Genomic DNA, 18,003 nt, shown 5'->3' on the forward strand with positions numbered 1-18,003 from the left:
CATACAGTGCTCCGGTATGGAAGTCACAGAACGAGCTCTGCTTTTTACCTGGTCTGGGAATAAGCAACACTGGTATAAGTATGTTTTCTCCATAACTGATCCGGAGAGGAAAGGGCTATGTTTCAGACAATAAAGTGGTGTGTACGGGTAAGTCCTTTAGGTACCTAAATCAGTGTTAGATGTCACTGTACATATTTAGGTTGGCTTTAGAGCGTATTATTTCATACATTACAAAACTAAAGAATTCTATCTAAATTAGAGCGCCAACGTTAATAAGCACAGGTTAATGCTAAATATAAGCAAACACAAAAGCTTAGCAGCTGGTTTACTACGTCATCCTTTTGTATCCATCCCCGATTAGGGTACTGAAAAAGAAATTATAATAAATGGTATTGTCATTAAACATAATTAAGTAAATATATCTATAGCATTTTCCTTCACTTTTTGACTTGAAAGCTATTACAAATTAATTAAGTTTCACTAGTAACAGTCAGAAATCAGAACAGCATCATCCCTATTCTGCAGAAAACTAAATAAACTGTAGAGTGACATTCAGCTGGGTTCTGAAATACCATCAAAGACCAAGGAAACATGTTGTGCTCCTAAGCAGTGCACAGACCATGTGTTGACATTTATTTGTCAAGTAACACGACCAAGGTTACAGTGAAAGTCTGTACAGAAAGTGGGAATAGAAACAAGACTTTCTGATTCATCCTTCTCCATCTGATGCCATAAGAGTAAAATATTGCATCAGATCCACTGATTGTACATTAGCAAATTACAGCAATAACAAACAGAGAATAATCTTGTGGTTATGATACCGGACTTGGAATATTTTTATCCAGTTCTTGGCTCTGATACAACACCAAGCAAGTTCCCTAGTTTTTTCTCCTCAGTCACTTATCCATAAACCAACAGAATCTCATTTTTCTGTCTTGTCCATTCATGGCCCAATAGTTTTGGGAAACAGACTGTTTCTCACTATGTATTTGCACAATACCTAGCACAGTGGGCCTTACAATCAGATGCACTCTTGGATGTCTACCTTAATGCAAACAATAGTTATTTACAGTGCATTTTTATCTATATCGTATTTTAGAATGTGTTCAGGATGTTTTGCAACCCTTTTCACACTGCAGGTCTATACCAGTGAGCTAATGTGGGAAAAACGTGTCAGCAAAGCATTAAGAACTGACTTAAAAAATACCTCCTACCTGCACAGGTGTCTCCAGAGTGTAGATATGTTCCCCGCGCACATTGTAGAACTTGACGAGCGCGCTTTTCAATAGGGAACCATTGCCGAGGTCAACTAGCTGGCTTTGCTTCTCCATGCCTGCTACTGCAAGTAGGTCTCCTTGGGTACACCACTGTACCACCACATCTGAAATCACAAAGACAGTTTGCAATAATCACTGACTAGAATCAGCAGGAACAGCGTTTCCAGATGCTGCAAAGTGACGTGAACAGCTAAATAAATCACGCTCTCAGAAATTACCTACGTACCTAGAAACCCAAATCCATTCATTGAAATAGTAGCAAATATGCCGCATATGCACTTCCGAGAATAACTCTATTCTGTAAATTGCAAAAAATGTGTAAAACCCATTCATTTTTCTCTCTCTGTGGTGAGTCTAGAATGTAATCAGTGGTTGCTCCTAAGTACCTAAGGACAAGAATTTATTAGAGATGCTAAAACTGATGTGGAAGATCCTACGCATATCTATGGGGTAAGTGGAATCAAGTTAATACACAGATAAATAATCTCATTAAGAGAGCAGCAAAGAGTATTTGCCTGGAAAGGCCCCACAGTGCAAAAAAGCAGCATATTTAGCAATGCCTCATGTTCTCACTGGCTCTGAATATAACTTTCAGCATAACTCAAACTAGAGTTATAGTTTAGTATAGCATCAAACTAGAGACACTTTCAGATTTTTGTCCATAAATATATATGGCCTCCATGTCATAGCTTTTCTTTTGACACCTTACTTGTGACAATTTACTCATCTGTCTAGCAGGAATTTGCCAGAAGCACACAGGGATTGCTTAGTCTCTCATATATGTGGATATGAATATACAAACCAGTTACTTCTCCTACAGGCACCTCAAGATGAGGAACACCCACGGCTTAATTTTAGGAGGGTAATTTCAAACCCTTATATACTCCCGGCTCTTTGACATACTGCAACAAGAGCACTAAAACAGTATTTTGCATTTCTGCTTGTGTTTCAGAGGCAGATTTGCATGTGCAAGGAATACTGAGCTAGTCTTTAAACCTTTTTACTCTTAAACCGGAGGTGAAAGGCACCTATTTTGTGCTGAGACAAAGTGAAGGTCAAGACAAAACTTTTGTGCTCTGGGATGCTCAATCTGCCAAGAACCTTTTGAAGACATTTGTGGGTGAGAAGCTGTCTTCAAATGAAGAAGCAGGAGAGAAATGAGAGTTGGCAGGAAGGATCTCAAAATTGTTTCAAGTTGTCAACTTGTCATTTTCAGGGACTTTTATGTGCAATTTAAAATGGTTTTGTAGTATTTCATCTTTCTGATATTTCTCATGGGAATTATGCTTCTGTACATATCAGAGGCAAGACACGTGTTCCTCAAGATAATTTTTCCACAGCTAGGCATTGTATGCCTCTTTTTTTCTCTCAGTCCTCAGCTCTTTAAGTCATCTACAGTGGGATTTAATTCATCTTTCTCAGAAAGTATAATTATAGGCAGGTTAGAAACCAACGAGGCATGCTGATCAACTCCATTTTTGGTAACTGGCTTAACTACACAATTACCAGAGTGAGAAAAAAATCTCTTTTGGATGCATGTCTTCAGGTAAGACTTTCAGTACATCCCCATACCAAGAGGAAGAGGAGTGATTACTGCATCCAGCAGTTTTCTCTCTCTCAAAACTCCTAGAATTAGGCTGTGGCAAAGGCAGTGAAGGGCTGGACATGAGCTGCGGCATCTCCCCGGGACAGTGCAGCTTACAGCATGTTGCACTGCCAACAGGGCTTTGAACGACTATCGAACCTTGACGTATAACAGCTCAACTGATAACTAGGTCTCAGTGCAAGCACAGAGATTAGAAATCAGATGGAGGTTTCATCCATCCCTCAAAACTACGCCAGCCACTACAGGCATGTATATCAGCAAAACTTGAATAGATAGCACTCAAAATGCCTAATAGCTCTGTGGGTAGTAGTTGTAGCTAACTAGCACAACTAGTAGATGCAGTTCAGCAGTTCTGCAGGTAGCAGTGTACTGAGAAACACAAAGTTAAAAAGTGTAAAAAAAGAAAGGATACAACTGCACAATTCAAGACCTCCACTAGAACAGATAAAACTTCCAGGAATATTCAAGCTAGATGAAAAGAACAACTTGTATTTGGGTAATCAAATTCTCATCCAACAGCAAATGTTTTTCTGCATCAATTTAATATGAATACTCCCAGTAAAATGACAGCTCTGCAAAGCTAGTAGAACAGCAAAAAATATCGGTAATGCTTGTAATAGTTTTATAGTTGCCTGCTTTAAAAATACATTGAGTAGCCTACAGCAGTCTGTATAGACAAGGGCATCTGCTGCAGAGACCCCAAAGCAACACTTAGAGATTTCAAACAGAAACACTTGAATTAAGACTTGCACACAATACTGAAGACCGTCCACTCTCAGCAGAATACCAAGCGGCTGAAGAGAATGGGGACCGTGAGCCGGGTGGTTTTGCACATTCTTGCATGTGGTAACAACCAGTAAAATTACAGTCACTAGAAAAAAAATTTGATACGAAAATGTTTACATCTATATGGCAGCTATATGCAAAATACTTTGCACTGTACAACATGTAGCTTCGAAATAAGAGACAGCGATATCCCAATCACTTTTCTCTCTGTGTCTCATACACACTCCCAATCCAGCAAAATGTTGCACATTCTTCTACTGATGTCAATGATGTAATCCAGTTTACAATTCATAAACAATATTTCTACTGTAGCTTGCACATTAATATTTTGCTAGAGGAGGGGGACATAGTTAAGGGATCTTTTTTCCATTAGTGAAAGTCAATGGGGAAAGAGAAATAGGACAGACATCCTCAGCAAGATGGAGCCCTGCAACTCTAGACAGAGAGTAAGATGGAGTTTGTGTCTCCTACCATTTCCAGCTGAAAGCTAGACTAGGTGACAACTCTAGACTACTTCCTATCCTATTTACTATAATTCTGTAGAGATGCTGGGCATGACCCTTGGTGGATATCACAAGAGCTTCTCTAAACTGGTTCCAGTTTCCCAGACTTTAGGCATCCTTTCGGCTGAAGAAGTTTTCTGGATCATAGGGTTGCCCCAGGATGCTACATTTTGCCAGCCACGTGCTTCTTGTGTTGGCACAGATGGAAGCAGGAGTGGAAAAGAAACCTCAAAGATGATTTTTTAACCTCTTAAGACTACCCTGCACAGTGAATCACCCAAAAACTATTGGGCTGGTGTTAGGGCAACTTTTCACCAAAAATATCCCACTGTTACACAACATCTAAGATTCTGCTCTAACATATTTTTTTTTCCATCTAATATAAAACTAATTTACCTATGGAGATGAAAAAGAATCAATGGAACTGACATTTAAATATGTGCTTATGTGCCGTAGTGAAATAAAACTTCTCTCGAGGCAAAGTACTGTAAATCGTACTGAGAGTGCTGGCAAAGTAAGGGACTTTTTGCAAGGTAAGAACAGTAAACGCTTCAATGTGAATTAAAGATTTTATATGGTATACTGATCTTGCAAACATTCATGCACATCACTTAGCAAGATGTACAGTAATTAATCAGTGGAATTTTCCTTTTCTCAGAATAACTTGCCTCTTGATAAATACTAATTCTAGCAAGTTTCCAAATTTGTGGGACTCAAAGCAGCAGTGCTATTCGTACCTGGCTACCAAAAGCATGGGAGGACACCGTGTGTATTAAAAGTGCAAAGGAAGTCTTACGTAGCAGGGGCATTCACACAAAGAAACATAAACAGATTAGCACATTCAGCTGAAGAACTGTGAATAGATCAGTTTGCTCTACAACGCTGCCATAAAACACAATCTCAAAAACTGAAAGATATTTCAAACCCAAAAGCTCTATCAGCCAAGCGCTGCTGTTCCCCAGCAGGTGTCACTGCTGGAAATGGCAATAACGGTGGCCGAGTGCTTCTGGGTTAGGAGAGACAACCGCAAAAACATAACCTATACACACATCACCAAAAATACAAGAAAAACAGAGCATAGGAAGGAGGTGAAATGGCTTCCTTTTGTACCTTTCAACCCTGAGCGGATGATAGTAGGAGACAAGTCGTCATAATTGTTCATTAAACTGATGTCTCCCGACGTGAAGCTGACAGTAAGTAGTGGCTTGGTGTTCTGCACTGGGACTGGATACGCAGCTGGTCCATCTGCAAAAACAAGGTTCTGGAGTGAGCAAAAGGCAAACAACCAGAAGTAATTACATCCAGGCTGAAATACACTGTACTTCAGCCCACCGCCATCAGGAGTGGTTCCAAGCCTTCAACTCTATCTGCTGATTTCTGCGACATCTATGGGCAAAAGCAAAGTAGGTTTAGCTAATTAGTTTGACTGCTTTTGTGAAACCCCAATGTTTTTACTTTTTGAATTTTTACTGTAGCATATCCAAAGTGATTTATGGATATACTGTTTTGTTATACAGTGGTGGTTTTCAATCTGTCTCTATTGTCAACTCCCCAAAGTGTCCACAAATCAAAAACTAGCGCTTTGGAAGGCTTCCTTGGGACCCAAGTTCAAAACCAGTGTAATAACCAAATATAATCACATGAAAAGCTATTTGTTAGATACACTTTTTGCTTGGGCAAGTGCTGGGGACTCCTCCTGAAGTCACTTCGATTATAAGAACTTCTAAGAGAACATACTGACCTTTCACAAATTACTGCATTCTAAATGTTAAGAGCTAGGCAGCAGCATGAAGAGTTACCTGCCATCCTGCCTAACAGGATCCAATGCACTTAAAGGTATAGATGAGCCCAAATGGAACACTTGGCTTTAAAATCCACTTCTGCAAAGTCTCTGCTCCTCTGGGCTTGTTTTTGAAATTCCCTTGTTCAAATACTTAATGACCAATATCACCATCTGTAGTACTCGCTGTTTAACGCTTTTTTAATTACCAGTTCTGGCAGGAGATGCCACTGGCCCCTGATAAAGTGCCTCTCAAGGCCCAGCCAGCATCTTTGCAGTCAACAAAAATGGCAGAGCCAGTTAAGAGTGGTATTGCTTCCTGAATTTGTAAAAAAGCTGATCAATAAGCACTTTGGAGAAAGACATCTAGTAATTAGCATCTCTGTGTGTATATGATTTGGTAAGAAAAACCCATCGAACTTCCAGTCCTTCCTACACATCTGTGTGAGTCAAAGGCTTGTCACCTTTGAGAGGTTTATGCTGCATCTGCTCTAAAGAAAACACATCGTGTTTGGGTAATCATTAAAATAGGCTTGTAGGCTTGTAACAAGTCCACCCACCCCCTGATTGACTCAGAAAAAGCTAGTGCATTTGGATCACTTAAGTTCTCATCTGTGTGCTCTGCATCTTCACCATCTTCCAACTGGAGCCACAGTATTTTAAAAAAGCAATGAAAAACCAATATAATTTTGTTCCTTTTCTTGCTTTAGAAGCTTGCTAGGAAATTTGAAGTTTGTTTCTGTTCTTCTAAGGTAAGAAATCTCACCCAGTACCAAAAGTGAGGCATGAAAGCCAAAACAAAACTCAGTTTTAAAAGATGCTAACATTTTACCAGATAATCACATTATCTTCTAACACTGTTTGTTAAACACACATGCTTATTATATTGACATATATACACATGATTCTGGAAAAGGTAGATTTTCGGTCTGAATCCAAATTAGAGTTAAAACTGCAAAAATTCTCAATTCAGGGGTTCAGGTCTGAGATGCAAATTCAGAATTATTTCTAGCTATTTTTTCTAGCTAATTTAAATTTTTCATTGTAGAGTCACTGTTATATTAATTTACTTCTTCATTTAGTTCAGACTTTATACACAGGAACACAGAAACAGCTTACCTAGATCTTATAGACTAGTCAACAGCAGCATTAACAAGAAGTATTAGCATGACTTGAATAAGAAGGATGGGGCTGACTGTGCATGGATACCGAGGCCTTCTAGGTCCTGGTTACTGATCATTTCCAAAGAGTTTAAAACCAAAACATTTCATCCAATGAGTTATATTTATACTTAAGGGGAGGGAAGGATTTCTTCCTGACCCTCAAACTTGCTAAGTGCTCTGAAGCATGGCAATTAGTAATTCCGACAGCTCCAGTCACCCTTCTTCTACTCTGTGTAACTGCAAGAAATATTTTCATTTCCAATCCTTCTATGGAATTTATTGAGCTCTTTATGTCAGGACTATCAAGGATGGGACTATAACGATGAGCATGATCTCTGTTTCATAGGATTTCTTTAAAATTAAAAATGTAGTACTTTCTCCTAGTGTCTACTACTGGTGTATTTTCACATGAACCTATATATTAACACATTAACTTCTGTGACTGCACTCTGACCACCTCCATGCATGTGAACCATTGCAATACCTCACATCTGCTCATCAGTGAAACCTGATATGTCCCCATCAAGCATTTTTCACTCACCCTCACTGAAAACTTTGAGCTTTGTGGCATTATCTCATTTGTGCAAACAGATGAGGTATGACTTGCAGCAAGCAACGCAGCCAGCGAGGCTGGTGGGAGAGCAAGGAACTCTCCTGTACCAGCCCTCTGCTCCATCCCCCATGCTACCTCCACAGGAACACACCATCTTTTGGCCTCCATCAGCGTGAACCTGTGGCCATCCTGCTGTTTTAGTACAGCATGACAACTCCCTGGCATTCGAGATGTCTTCATGAGCACCTGCAAAGCTGAAACAGAAGGATGTGCACACAAAACTACCTTGCGGTGGGGAATAGTCATCGGAGTCCGTGTCGCTCTCGCTGCTGTCCTCCACCAGGAAGCTGGGGTAGTTCCAGGACATGCTGAGGATGCCATCTGACTCGTGAAGGAGCACATGGGCCAGCATTCGGCCATGGCAGTCCATGACAATAACCTGTCCATCAGCAGTGCCAAACAGTACCTGAAAATAACAGAACAGCCCTCAGTCCCATCAAACATCAGCCACTGGACCCTCTTTCAAAGGTATCTTGTAATTAACTAGCTAAGCTGGAAATTAATTGAAAGCAAAGCAGTCAGGGCTGTGAAATGGTGCCACCATAGGACACCACAACCGAATATGTATATAAGGAACGAAGTCAAAACAGCAGGGTCTAGAGGTGGGTTCCTAAAATCTGTGAGCAAGTAATGCTTCACGGTGGGGTGCATTTTGTTCAGTTTAATATGAGCCATTGCACTTTATCTGAACTAGGCCATTACTACCACCAAAGTGAGCTGTCAGAATGGCTACCACAGACTCTGCAATATTCTCGGATTATACAGAAACCTCTAAAATTTCTGGCAGAAACCATTGTATGCATCAGTCATAACAATATCAAAAGGCACAGCTGACAGAAAAGAGATCCTAGCAGAGATTTCAAACAGCTTGTGAGAAATAGAAAGCTGAATAGAGGAGGACAGTTGATGAGCTGAGAGAAGGTGGGAGAATGTCTTCCAAAAACAGAGGCAAAACACAATATGATCAATCAACTGGAAGTAGATCATTTATAGCCCAAGAGGAAGGCAGTATGTTACACATTCAGGAAGAGATGAAGAGGAGCTTCTACCCACCATTTCAAATACAAAATGGATAACACAAGGTTTTTTTTCTTGCCCCTAAACTACTCCATAGCCAATGTGTGCTGACTGGAACCTAAAATTTCTCTTTCATAATTATTTTTTGTCTTGAGGCTTTAAGCAAGTTAAGATCTTGCATATTTGATGAATTTTAGAAAAACATCAGGAAACAAGGATTAATCCACAAAACGATAAATGCATTAGCCAAGGCTGCTGCTACCACGTAATTCCATACAAGGTAAATATGTTTTCAAGCAAGTTCAAAGGCACTCATCAACTGGAAAACTAGCCAGCATTAAAAATGAAGCTAAAAGGAAAGGAAGGGCAAATATCATACTTGTCCTTCAGTCTACCAACTATTTCTGGTGCTTGTAAATTTAAGATTCTAACAATTATATGCTCAGATCAAAAATTCATCTAGCCTTGTATCTTATCTCTCACAGTGGTCAAGTGTTTGGGGAAGAGTAAGAGAACAGGATGCACTGAGAAGGCACCTCCCATGCACAGTCATGTACTTTCAGGCAAAAAAACACTCCTTCTTCTTTGAATATTGATAATTTGAAACCTTTACCTCTTAACACTAAAAGAAATATAGAATAATTGTTCCCTACTTACATTCTCTACATTGGTCACAATTTTATAGGCCTCTATTATATAATCTCTTAGTCATCTCTTTTCCAAGCTGAAGGATCATAGCCTACTTAGAATCTCCCTGTACAGTTGTTGTTCAAAGCCTCCAATCACCCTTGTTGACCTCTGTTGTCAGAGGTCTTCCTTTCTAACCTTCCTTCTGAGATGTCGTGCCAGACTTGCAGCATTCAAACTGTGTATTATATCACACTTATACAATAGTGCTCACCTAAGAAGCCATTGTCACGGTTGCACTTGCGAAAGTTTCAGAAAGGAGGCATAGCTTCAAAGATAAGAAGTACTCGATATTTTTCTATGATCAAGGTGATGATCAGAAACACAGAAGGTTGTAAACTAGAATAGCAGTTTAACAGAGGAACTGCAGTGAAGTCATTAAAATCTTAAGAAAATCAATGGAGCTACTTCACATTAACAGAAGCAATGAAAAAACCGGTATCTGGCCTCCTTAACTATAATCACTATATTTTACAAATATTTTTATGCTAAACATCTGCTGGTTAACAGTGGCGAAAGTTTGCTACAAGCTTCAGATTACTATTCTTCGATATAAAAGCAAGAACTCGAGCTTTGTTCATCTCACAACTCCCTTCCCTTTTGGCCCTTTATTCTACTCTTCTCCCACTTGTACCATCCCATTTCCTTTCACACTGTTCATTATGTCAACTGTTTTTACGTGCGTAATCAATGCACAACCATTTTCACTCTGCTTTCAGAACGTAACCATTCTCGTTCAGATCTCTACAAAACAAACTTCTACCAAGCCAAAATCCTACTGGTTGTCATTGCTAGCTTCTCAGACCACTTTCAACCTACTCTATAGATTAGTTTTTTACCAGTCTCCTAGGAGTTTTATAACTGCAAAACACCCAGAGAGAGGAGGTGAAACTCTCTATTGTTTCTGAAAATGGCAATATAAGAGTTCTGCCTCCTAAAATCCTGTAGAAACACTTTATAATTGGGTAGGAATAAAATGTTGGGACTCGTCACCTGGAGTTCAGTCTCATCTCAATCTAAAGCTAATTCTTTCAAGCAGCACTGCCCCAATTCATGTAAAATTACAAGGTCCCACAGTAATTTCCAGTTCCGATCAGAACAGCTGCATGTGGGCATCTTAATTCTTGCACTGGAACCTGAGAGAGCTCTTTAGCAACCTAGAAATGTCAGAGGGCACTCTTCATCTCTTTAGCCAGGCTATAGGTTTCAAGAAGCAGCTTTAAGTTTCGGGGTTATTGTAGTAATACAACCTTTAAGATGAAAGCATTTATCACGCTGATAGTCCTGCCGGTTGAACTCCTGCTGAAGCTGTAAAAATGTCTAATGGTGTTATCATCCATAACACTACTCAAGTTATAAATGCCACGCTCAAGTTACTTATGTCAGATGAATAAAACTCTCTTGACCTTCAGAAAAAAGGTTGAGCCACAGGGTACGCCTGAAGGATTCAATGGAGAAATTAAAAGGTTGTATTTCAGATGCGTAAATTCATATTTTTCTAGAAGGTCTGAGGGAATGTTGGAAAAATGTAATGAACAAGTTAGTTACTGCAGTTTGTTAACCTTTCAATACAAAAACTAAACGATAATAATAGTAATTAAAAAAAAATCCCAAGTACTTATTCTGAAGTGGTTCTTTGGCCCCTTGTTCTTCACTTGTCTCATCTCCTCTCCTTTCATACTGTTCAACTGTTTGTACATGCATTACCACTGGTAGAATTGCATTTGTAGAATTAGGCATTATATGATAATAAAATACCTAAAATACCCAATACATTTAAAGTGTGAGTCAGTTACACAACATAAATACATTATTTCTTTACAAAACATATTAAAAGTAATGAATCCTGCACTATAGTGAAACTGTGGCTGATTAAAGGTCATACAAATGCAGAGCAGTCTTCAACGGTGCCCTGATGCTGTATGCTTTGAAGGGAAAACTGTGATAAAGAGCACTGGGATAATTCACACAGTTTTCTAAACGCATCAAGAGCTGAAAGTTGGGTTCAGTCTTGAAATATGTGTCTGGGTTCTTCACGAAATCCAAGCTTGTGGCGATTCCTAATTATTATAACAAATCCAAATACTGGAAAAACACCTTTCTCTGAAATCCGCAGACCTCTAAACCTCTGTGGCAACTTGTGACGAATTTTAGAAGCTAGTTTTGGTAAATAAAAAGGTTTTTCATCTAAAGGTTTTTCAACTAAAAATAGTTTTAAAACTATTATCCATGAAACTATCATTCAAGATTGCAATCCCCTTAACTGCCCAAGATTTCAAAGACTCTTCAATTAGCAGTCTGAAATACACCAATTCCTAAAAGACATGGTAATCAAAAGATGGGGTATTCTGCTCTGAAGCATTCGTCTCATGCAGAGATGAATATCAGAACAGTCAAGAGCTAAAAAATTCAGTCCAAGAGGAACAACTCGAACCTGTTCAGTGACTTTGCTATGTGCTGATCTGTTGTGCTGAACTGCCACTACTCCTGTAAGGTCCGTAGTGATGCCGTAATGTGTCTGGACCAGATACAGTACTAGCAGAAAATGGTTTGGCAGCACCGAGATCAACAGAGCTACAATGGAGTGACCAAAGACCCGCTGCACTGAAGGTCCAGCTCAGGAGGCCCACTACTTTGTAAGAGAACTATAATTTACGAACAGTGATGTTAGTTTTGCACAAAACACATTTTCTTGCTGTTTAATTTGGTTTAATGTAAGTAAATTGAACTCATCAACAGTAAGAATGTTCAAGCCTTATGCTAATTTGAATATACTAGCCCAGCAGGAAAGGAGGAGATCCTGCCATCTCACCATAACTGATTATATACAGTAGCTGAGAAAATGAAATTGTTATGATTTATAGACTTAAGTGAAGCTGTGCTGATTCACATCTGCAGGGAACCTAGCCACTGTCCATTCCTGCACCTTTGCCTGTCCTCATTGTCAAAGAAGCTTTCCAGAATTACAGCCACTTTGATTTTTATAGTAACCGAGGATAATCCAATCCCAGCAATAATGTATTCAATAACTTGATGTATATATGAGGTGTAAACCCAGAATTATTTCCAATTTCAGGTTTTGGTTGTACAAACTGAACGGTCAATACTTTTACAGAAAAGTATTGATTAAATATGATGCTCCCTTCATGACATTTAGTACTAACACTGAAGGTTTCTAATGTTGCTGGTTAAACAAAACTCACAGAAAATCTGATCAATGTATTTTCGGAACATGGGCTGTCATTCTGTATCAGGGCAAAAACCTTTGACTGAAGCTCAAGTTGAGGTATTAGAAGCTGGACTTGCTATAGCTACTGGAAGAACTATAAAGCCATTGGAAGCTACTTCAGGACAGCACTTCTAATGTGATGCTAGAAGGCTGGAAAAGGAACATTTGCTTTACTCCTGTTGGCCCAGGATTTTTAAAACAACCTCTTTTTACAAAGAATGTACATCTGACAACTGAGGGAAGTAAAACAACTCACAGACTCTGCTAATTAAAACAGCATTGAAAATCAATCTAGTAAACCCCATCCTAGTATAATTTATTTAAAACCCAGAATTTTCACAGGAAGTCAGAACTTGCCTTGTAGGACTATGTAAGGTGCATTAACAGATTGCATTTAAATTCCTGGATACACTGAAATGTTCTGAAAATTAATGTCATCTGTCATGAAACCTCAGGTGCTTAATCTTCCCTGAGCTGTTGCCAGTAACTCCACTGAGCAATTTTTTGCGTTATATCTCCTCCTTCTCCCATAGGATAGGTGGCAGGTGGAAGGACACAGTGACCACACAAAGTTTTTCCAGGAAGTGACTGATCACACTAGAAAGGCAAAGGGTTAAAGGTGTCATAGAAGTTGCTTACTGGACCAGTCCCTGAAACTGAGCTCTACTGGACATGAAATACTCAGGCCTTCTACAGCCCTAAGTCATGCAAATAACTGTATGTAGCCTGTAAATGTTACTATCTCACAATAGTAACTATTTTAAACAGCAGTAAGTATTTTAAACTAAAAAAAAATCACTTTCAATGACACATGCAAAGATACCTGAGGGACTAGTGAGTCATGATCTCCCTCTGGAAGAAACATCGTACCTAGGTCTTTTCAGACCAGTTTGCAGGTGTTTTGTGATTCCAAGTTCAATTTTTGCTTTAAACAGTTGCAAGGTGCAGATGTAAATGTTATTTGCACATTTCTTGAATATTCCTAAATCCTTTTCTAAATGTATTGCAGAAAAATAGTACTGCCCTTCAAGCCTCAGGACAGAGACGTGATTATTTCTGCTAGCAGCTAAATTAGTTCGCGTGCAAGATCCTTCATAATTTTTGCATGTGCCAGTTGGACAGAGGGACTTGCTGCATTTCAAACTAATCTCTTGCAGTATCCCCTTTTAATTTCCTCAGACTCAGTGAGGAGTCTCTTAACAGTGAAGTAGTAGCCCAGGGCAGAAAACCATGAATGATCTCACAAAAACTTACGCTTTTGGTTTTTAACATTCTCCAGGGATGTACTTCCAAAGTTTGAAGGATTCCTCTACCCACTTTGCAAACATTGCTCTTTCAGCATTTTGTTTTGCTCTTTGCTTCGTGGTACCTTTTCCGTGTGGCACACACGTCTGCTGAAACCTTGCTGTTGTTGTACCAGGCAGTATGAAGGCTGCCACTGACAGCTTACCCTGCGTGCCTCTGCAGCTGCATCTGCAGCCGCCTCGTCCAACGTTCTGGTTCACTGACATTCCCCTTTTCAAAGTTGAGACCTGTCTTTACGCATTTTCCTTCAGCCTCCTGCCTCATCTCCCTCCAAAGGAAAAAGTTAGCACTGCACCTCAGAAATGACATTCTGAAAAAATGCTAATAAGGCCAACCGCGTTTGCATTGTCAGAAGCTGCTGGGCAGTTCAAGGAAGCTGCATTAGTTCTGTTTGCCCTGATTTACCCATCTGGACAAACATTAGCAGTCATGACAGGAACAACTTCACAGTTGTCACCATAATGCCATCATAATAATAGAGATAAATCTATTTTGCTGATCCAAAATTAACTGAACTACAAACTGATTAATATACAAAATGATAGATCAAACTTTTATTTATGCAGGTAGGCTTAGTAACATAGGAAATACTTGGAAAATTATTACCTTTAAATATTTTCATTCATTAGCTGAACAAAAAAATGTCAGTCTTGCAAAGGCTGATTAGAACATTTTGCAGTCCATTTAGCTGTGGTATTAGAATTTGCTTTCCTTGTGCTCTTCTTGTTTACTGTTTCTCCATCAGAAAGCAGGAGACAGTGCAGCAGCCACGTCTTAGCATACATTAAGAAGTAAAAGTTTCTTTTTTCTCAGTGTGGTATTTCTGGCTTTCCTTTTTACCTCAAAATGCAGAGAGAGAGAGAGAACCAGAGAAAGGGAGACAGCTGCTCTCTTGCTGAATACTTTTTATTTCCATTAAAAATTCAACCACTGCAAAATGATTTCTTGAACTGACACAAAATGAGACATCACCACAATTCACACACAAGCTCGGGGGGAAAGCACTAGTTTTTTTTCTTTGAGTGCCTTTATGTCTGAAAAAACTGAGAAGAATTTTTGTTTCCTTCGGACATGAGGAGTTAGCAGCCCCACACATGGATGATACACCACGAGATCATCCAGCTAACTGCACACACACAGAGCAGTGAAATTCTCACTGGAGACCATTAATGCTTTCAAAAGCACTGGTTTAGTTGCCTACTTCAGGCTTGTTCCTTCTCTCTCTTACAAAGTCCATAGGGTCTACATAACTATTATGAAGCCCTCAGATGAGAAAACAAAGTAAATACACTGGAGATCTTGGTGACAAATCCATTCAATAAATCCTGAAATACTAAAACCTGGGGATTCAAACCACACTGACTTTCTCTCTAAAATAGGATAACATAGCTGAATTGCTGTAAATGAGATGCAGCCTTGCACGCCGTTTCAGGAGTCAAAAATGTAAGTAGTCTCAAAACCAGAATTTCAAGCTATACAACTACTCTGGACATGTGGGGATGGAAGCAATCGTCCAGGCAAAGATAATGTAATTTGAAAGCATTCTGGTAAGTCACAGAAAGACTGATTATTATATGCTCCTGAAATTATACCTGGACTAATTCTGACTTGTGTATTTCCAGGGACAGACATTTCTATATTCTTTCTTTACTTTTGAGACATTTTTCAAGAAAGCATCCTATAACAATTAGATTTTTAAGTGAAAACAGTTGCCCTTCTATATAATGTTTACTGAATTAACAATATGCCTCAGTTTACGTTAGACGTGGAAAAGAGTTGTGTGTTTTTTTTAAACTTGTGTCAGGTTTCAAACCACATTCAAAGTAGTATGCAAAATGAACAAAAAGCCAGCAGCTGGAACACCTTCTGCAGAACATCTTCTGTAGCTTTCAACATGGACAGGACTCCGAGCCTGGACCACTGAGCTCCCACAGCAGAAGTACTCTGGAACGCTTTTCAAGCAGCACCATTTTCTGATTTCTCATTAAACTCTGCCAGGAAAGTGCACACAGGTCTACAAAAACACATTCTTCACATATATCCAATTATATATAGCAACAAAAACAACTCTTTGGTACTGTTAGGTGGGAAAATGCCGTTAGTTTTACCAACAACCACTCAATCATACAAAAAAGTCAACTGATATACTTGGCAGTCTCCTGCATTGTTCCCAAGGCAGGCTTTAGTTATTTCCTGCCAGATATGTTGACTGCTGAAGCTAAAATTTCCTTCAGAGTTTTTAGAAGTCCGAGAGTTTCTGCTGGGGTTTTGTGGTTTGTTTTTTTCCCTAATTGAAAATGGTATTACTTAGCAACAAGGATCGCACACTCAACCAGTGAAAATGCAATACAAAGCAGTTTAGAAGCAACATCCTTGCTGTTTTGAATTTCATAATACAAACCCAAGAAGACCTTGGGTTAAGCTATATGCTAATGGAAGCCAGCCCCTCAACTTCTGCATTCTCCTTCTAGGTCTTGGGTGCTGGCAGAGAGTCACTCTCAGTGTGGTCAGGAAATACGTAGAATGAGTAAGGTCAAGTATAACCGAGTCAACATGGAGATAGGCTGAGTAATAAACTGTTACCAAAATGAGGCGCTGAAGAAGAATGACTACCCTCCTAAAAGCGAGGAAAGCAGGGAAGGATTAATCCCTATTCAGCTGATGCAGTCGCCAACAATCCCTCAGTGTCTGAACACAGACAAGAAACTGGCTCCTGAACAAAGAGCAGAGAGCTCAAGTTGAATCCACACAGGATGAAACACTGATGGGAAAGGTTTTGGAGAATAAAGAGATACTGCTCCCACTTTCCATTGGCACACACTCTCTTTTTGTCAAATCAATGAAAAGACCATGTGATATCACTTTCCAAAAATACCACCTTTCATCTCCAGTTTACTATGAAACTTGGTCTTGCTTTCCCCAACCAGACCTAGTGGAGAAATCCACAAATCTCCTCCTCCAGATGCAATCACTCTAATCCTCCTTCCCTGCACCAAGGTTTCAGACTATTCACAGGCTTGAACACATCTGACCCAAGTTCAAGACCCCATTGGGCTCTTGGTGGTCTTACTAAGTTCCAAAAAATCGATGGATGAAGTCCCAGTCGTAATAAAGTTTACATTAACCACTCTGGCAGCTACATTTCTTCTGAACTGAAAAGACCACAAAGCTCTGGATGAACCAAAGGGGTCCTGCGGTCAAAGCGTTCTTAGCCAAGTGGCTCTGGCAATGGAATAACACAGACTGTTTCTGAAAAAAGCTGTAAACCTCTCATAGTTTGGAGAGTTTTTGCTCTGTAAGAATTACACTTCCACTCACATGCCCCCTCCTGACCAACTCACAATCTGAATGAACAAATTAAAGCAATTTTCCTACTTTACATATGACTTCTCCTTAGAAATAGAGCAACTTCTTGCAAAAGGTGCCATTTTTCCCCTCAACTGCCTAAAAAGTAGCGTATGTGCTGCTACTTTGCACAGGTTCACTGCAAATCCTCGTTTTTACTATTTGCCCCTACAGCTGAAGCATAACACAGTGCTTTGCAGAAACACAGTTTCAAATAAGTACTCCCTGTCCCAAAGAACTAAAGACTTCAGGCTATATGAGCATATCTTTCTGTACAAGTGTCAGCAAGGTGAAAGGAGAGGCAAATGACTTTTTTCCTGGCACTTCCCACACAGAGACCGGTCATGTTTCTTTTCACGCTCATCTTTACTTTGCTGAATCAAACACTGATGGTCCAAAAATGTAAAACAGTACCGGGTATAAAAATGCTAAGTGGACACATTAACTGAATAGCACAACAAGTCTTCAGCTCTCCCTTCACCTCTGGTTTGTCACTGCCATTGACATCCTTCCTTTCCCAAGGGAGGGGAAGATGTGGTAGAGTACACAGAGCTTAACAAACCCCAGATTCTGGTCAACTAAAATAAGAATATTGTGCCCTATCCGAGTGTGTTGGGTTTGAGTGGCAAGGTTTTGGTAGCGGGGGGGCTACAGGGGTGGCTTCTGTGAGAAGCTGCTAGAAGCTCCCCCTG

The 18,003-nt window shown here is 39.6% G+C and overlaps 1 protein-coding gene across 6 annotated transcripts in view; it reads right to left on the reverse strand.

Moving 5' to 3' along the window:
- The window catches only part of TULP4 (TUB like protein 4), a 176,639-nt gene that overhangs the window by 32,395 nt on the left and 126,241 nt on the right, over nucleotides 1-18,003 (reverse strand). For all 6 annotated transcript variants that reach the window (XM_054819136.1, XM_054819130.1, XM_054819132.1 and 3 more), the window contains 3 exons: nucleotides 7,954-8,134; nucleotides 5,283-5,417; nucleotides 1,215-1,381 (listed from right to left, as the gene is read on the reverse strand). In XM_054819136.1, the coding sequence (XP_054675111.1) occupies nucleotides 1,215-1,381; nucleotides 5,283-5,417; nucleotides 7,954-8,134 (483 nt within the window). The remainder of the gene's footprint in view (nucleotides 1-1,214; nucleotides 1,382-5,282; nucleotides 5,418-7,953; nucleotides 8,135-18,003) is intronic.

This window comes from Grus americana, chromosome 3 (assembly GCF_028858705.1).
Source record: "Grus americana isolate bGruAme1 chromosome 3, bGruAme1.mat, whole genome shotgun sequence".
Lineage (NCBI taxonomy): Eukaryota > Metazoa > Chordata > Aves > Gruiformes > Gruidae > Grus > Grus americana.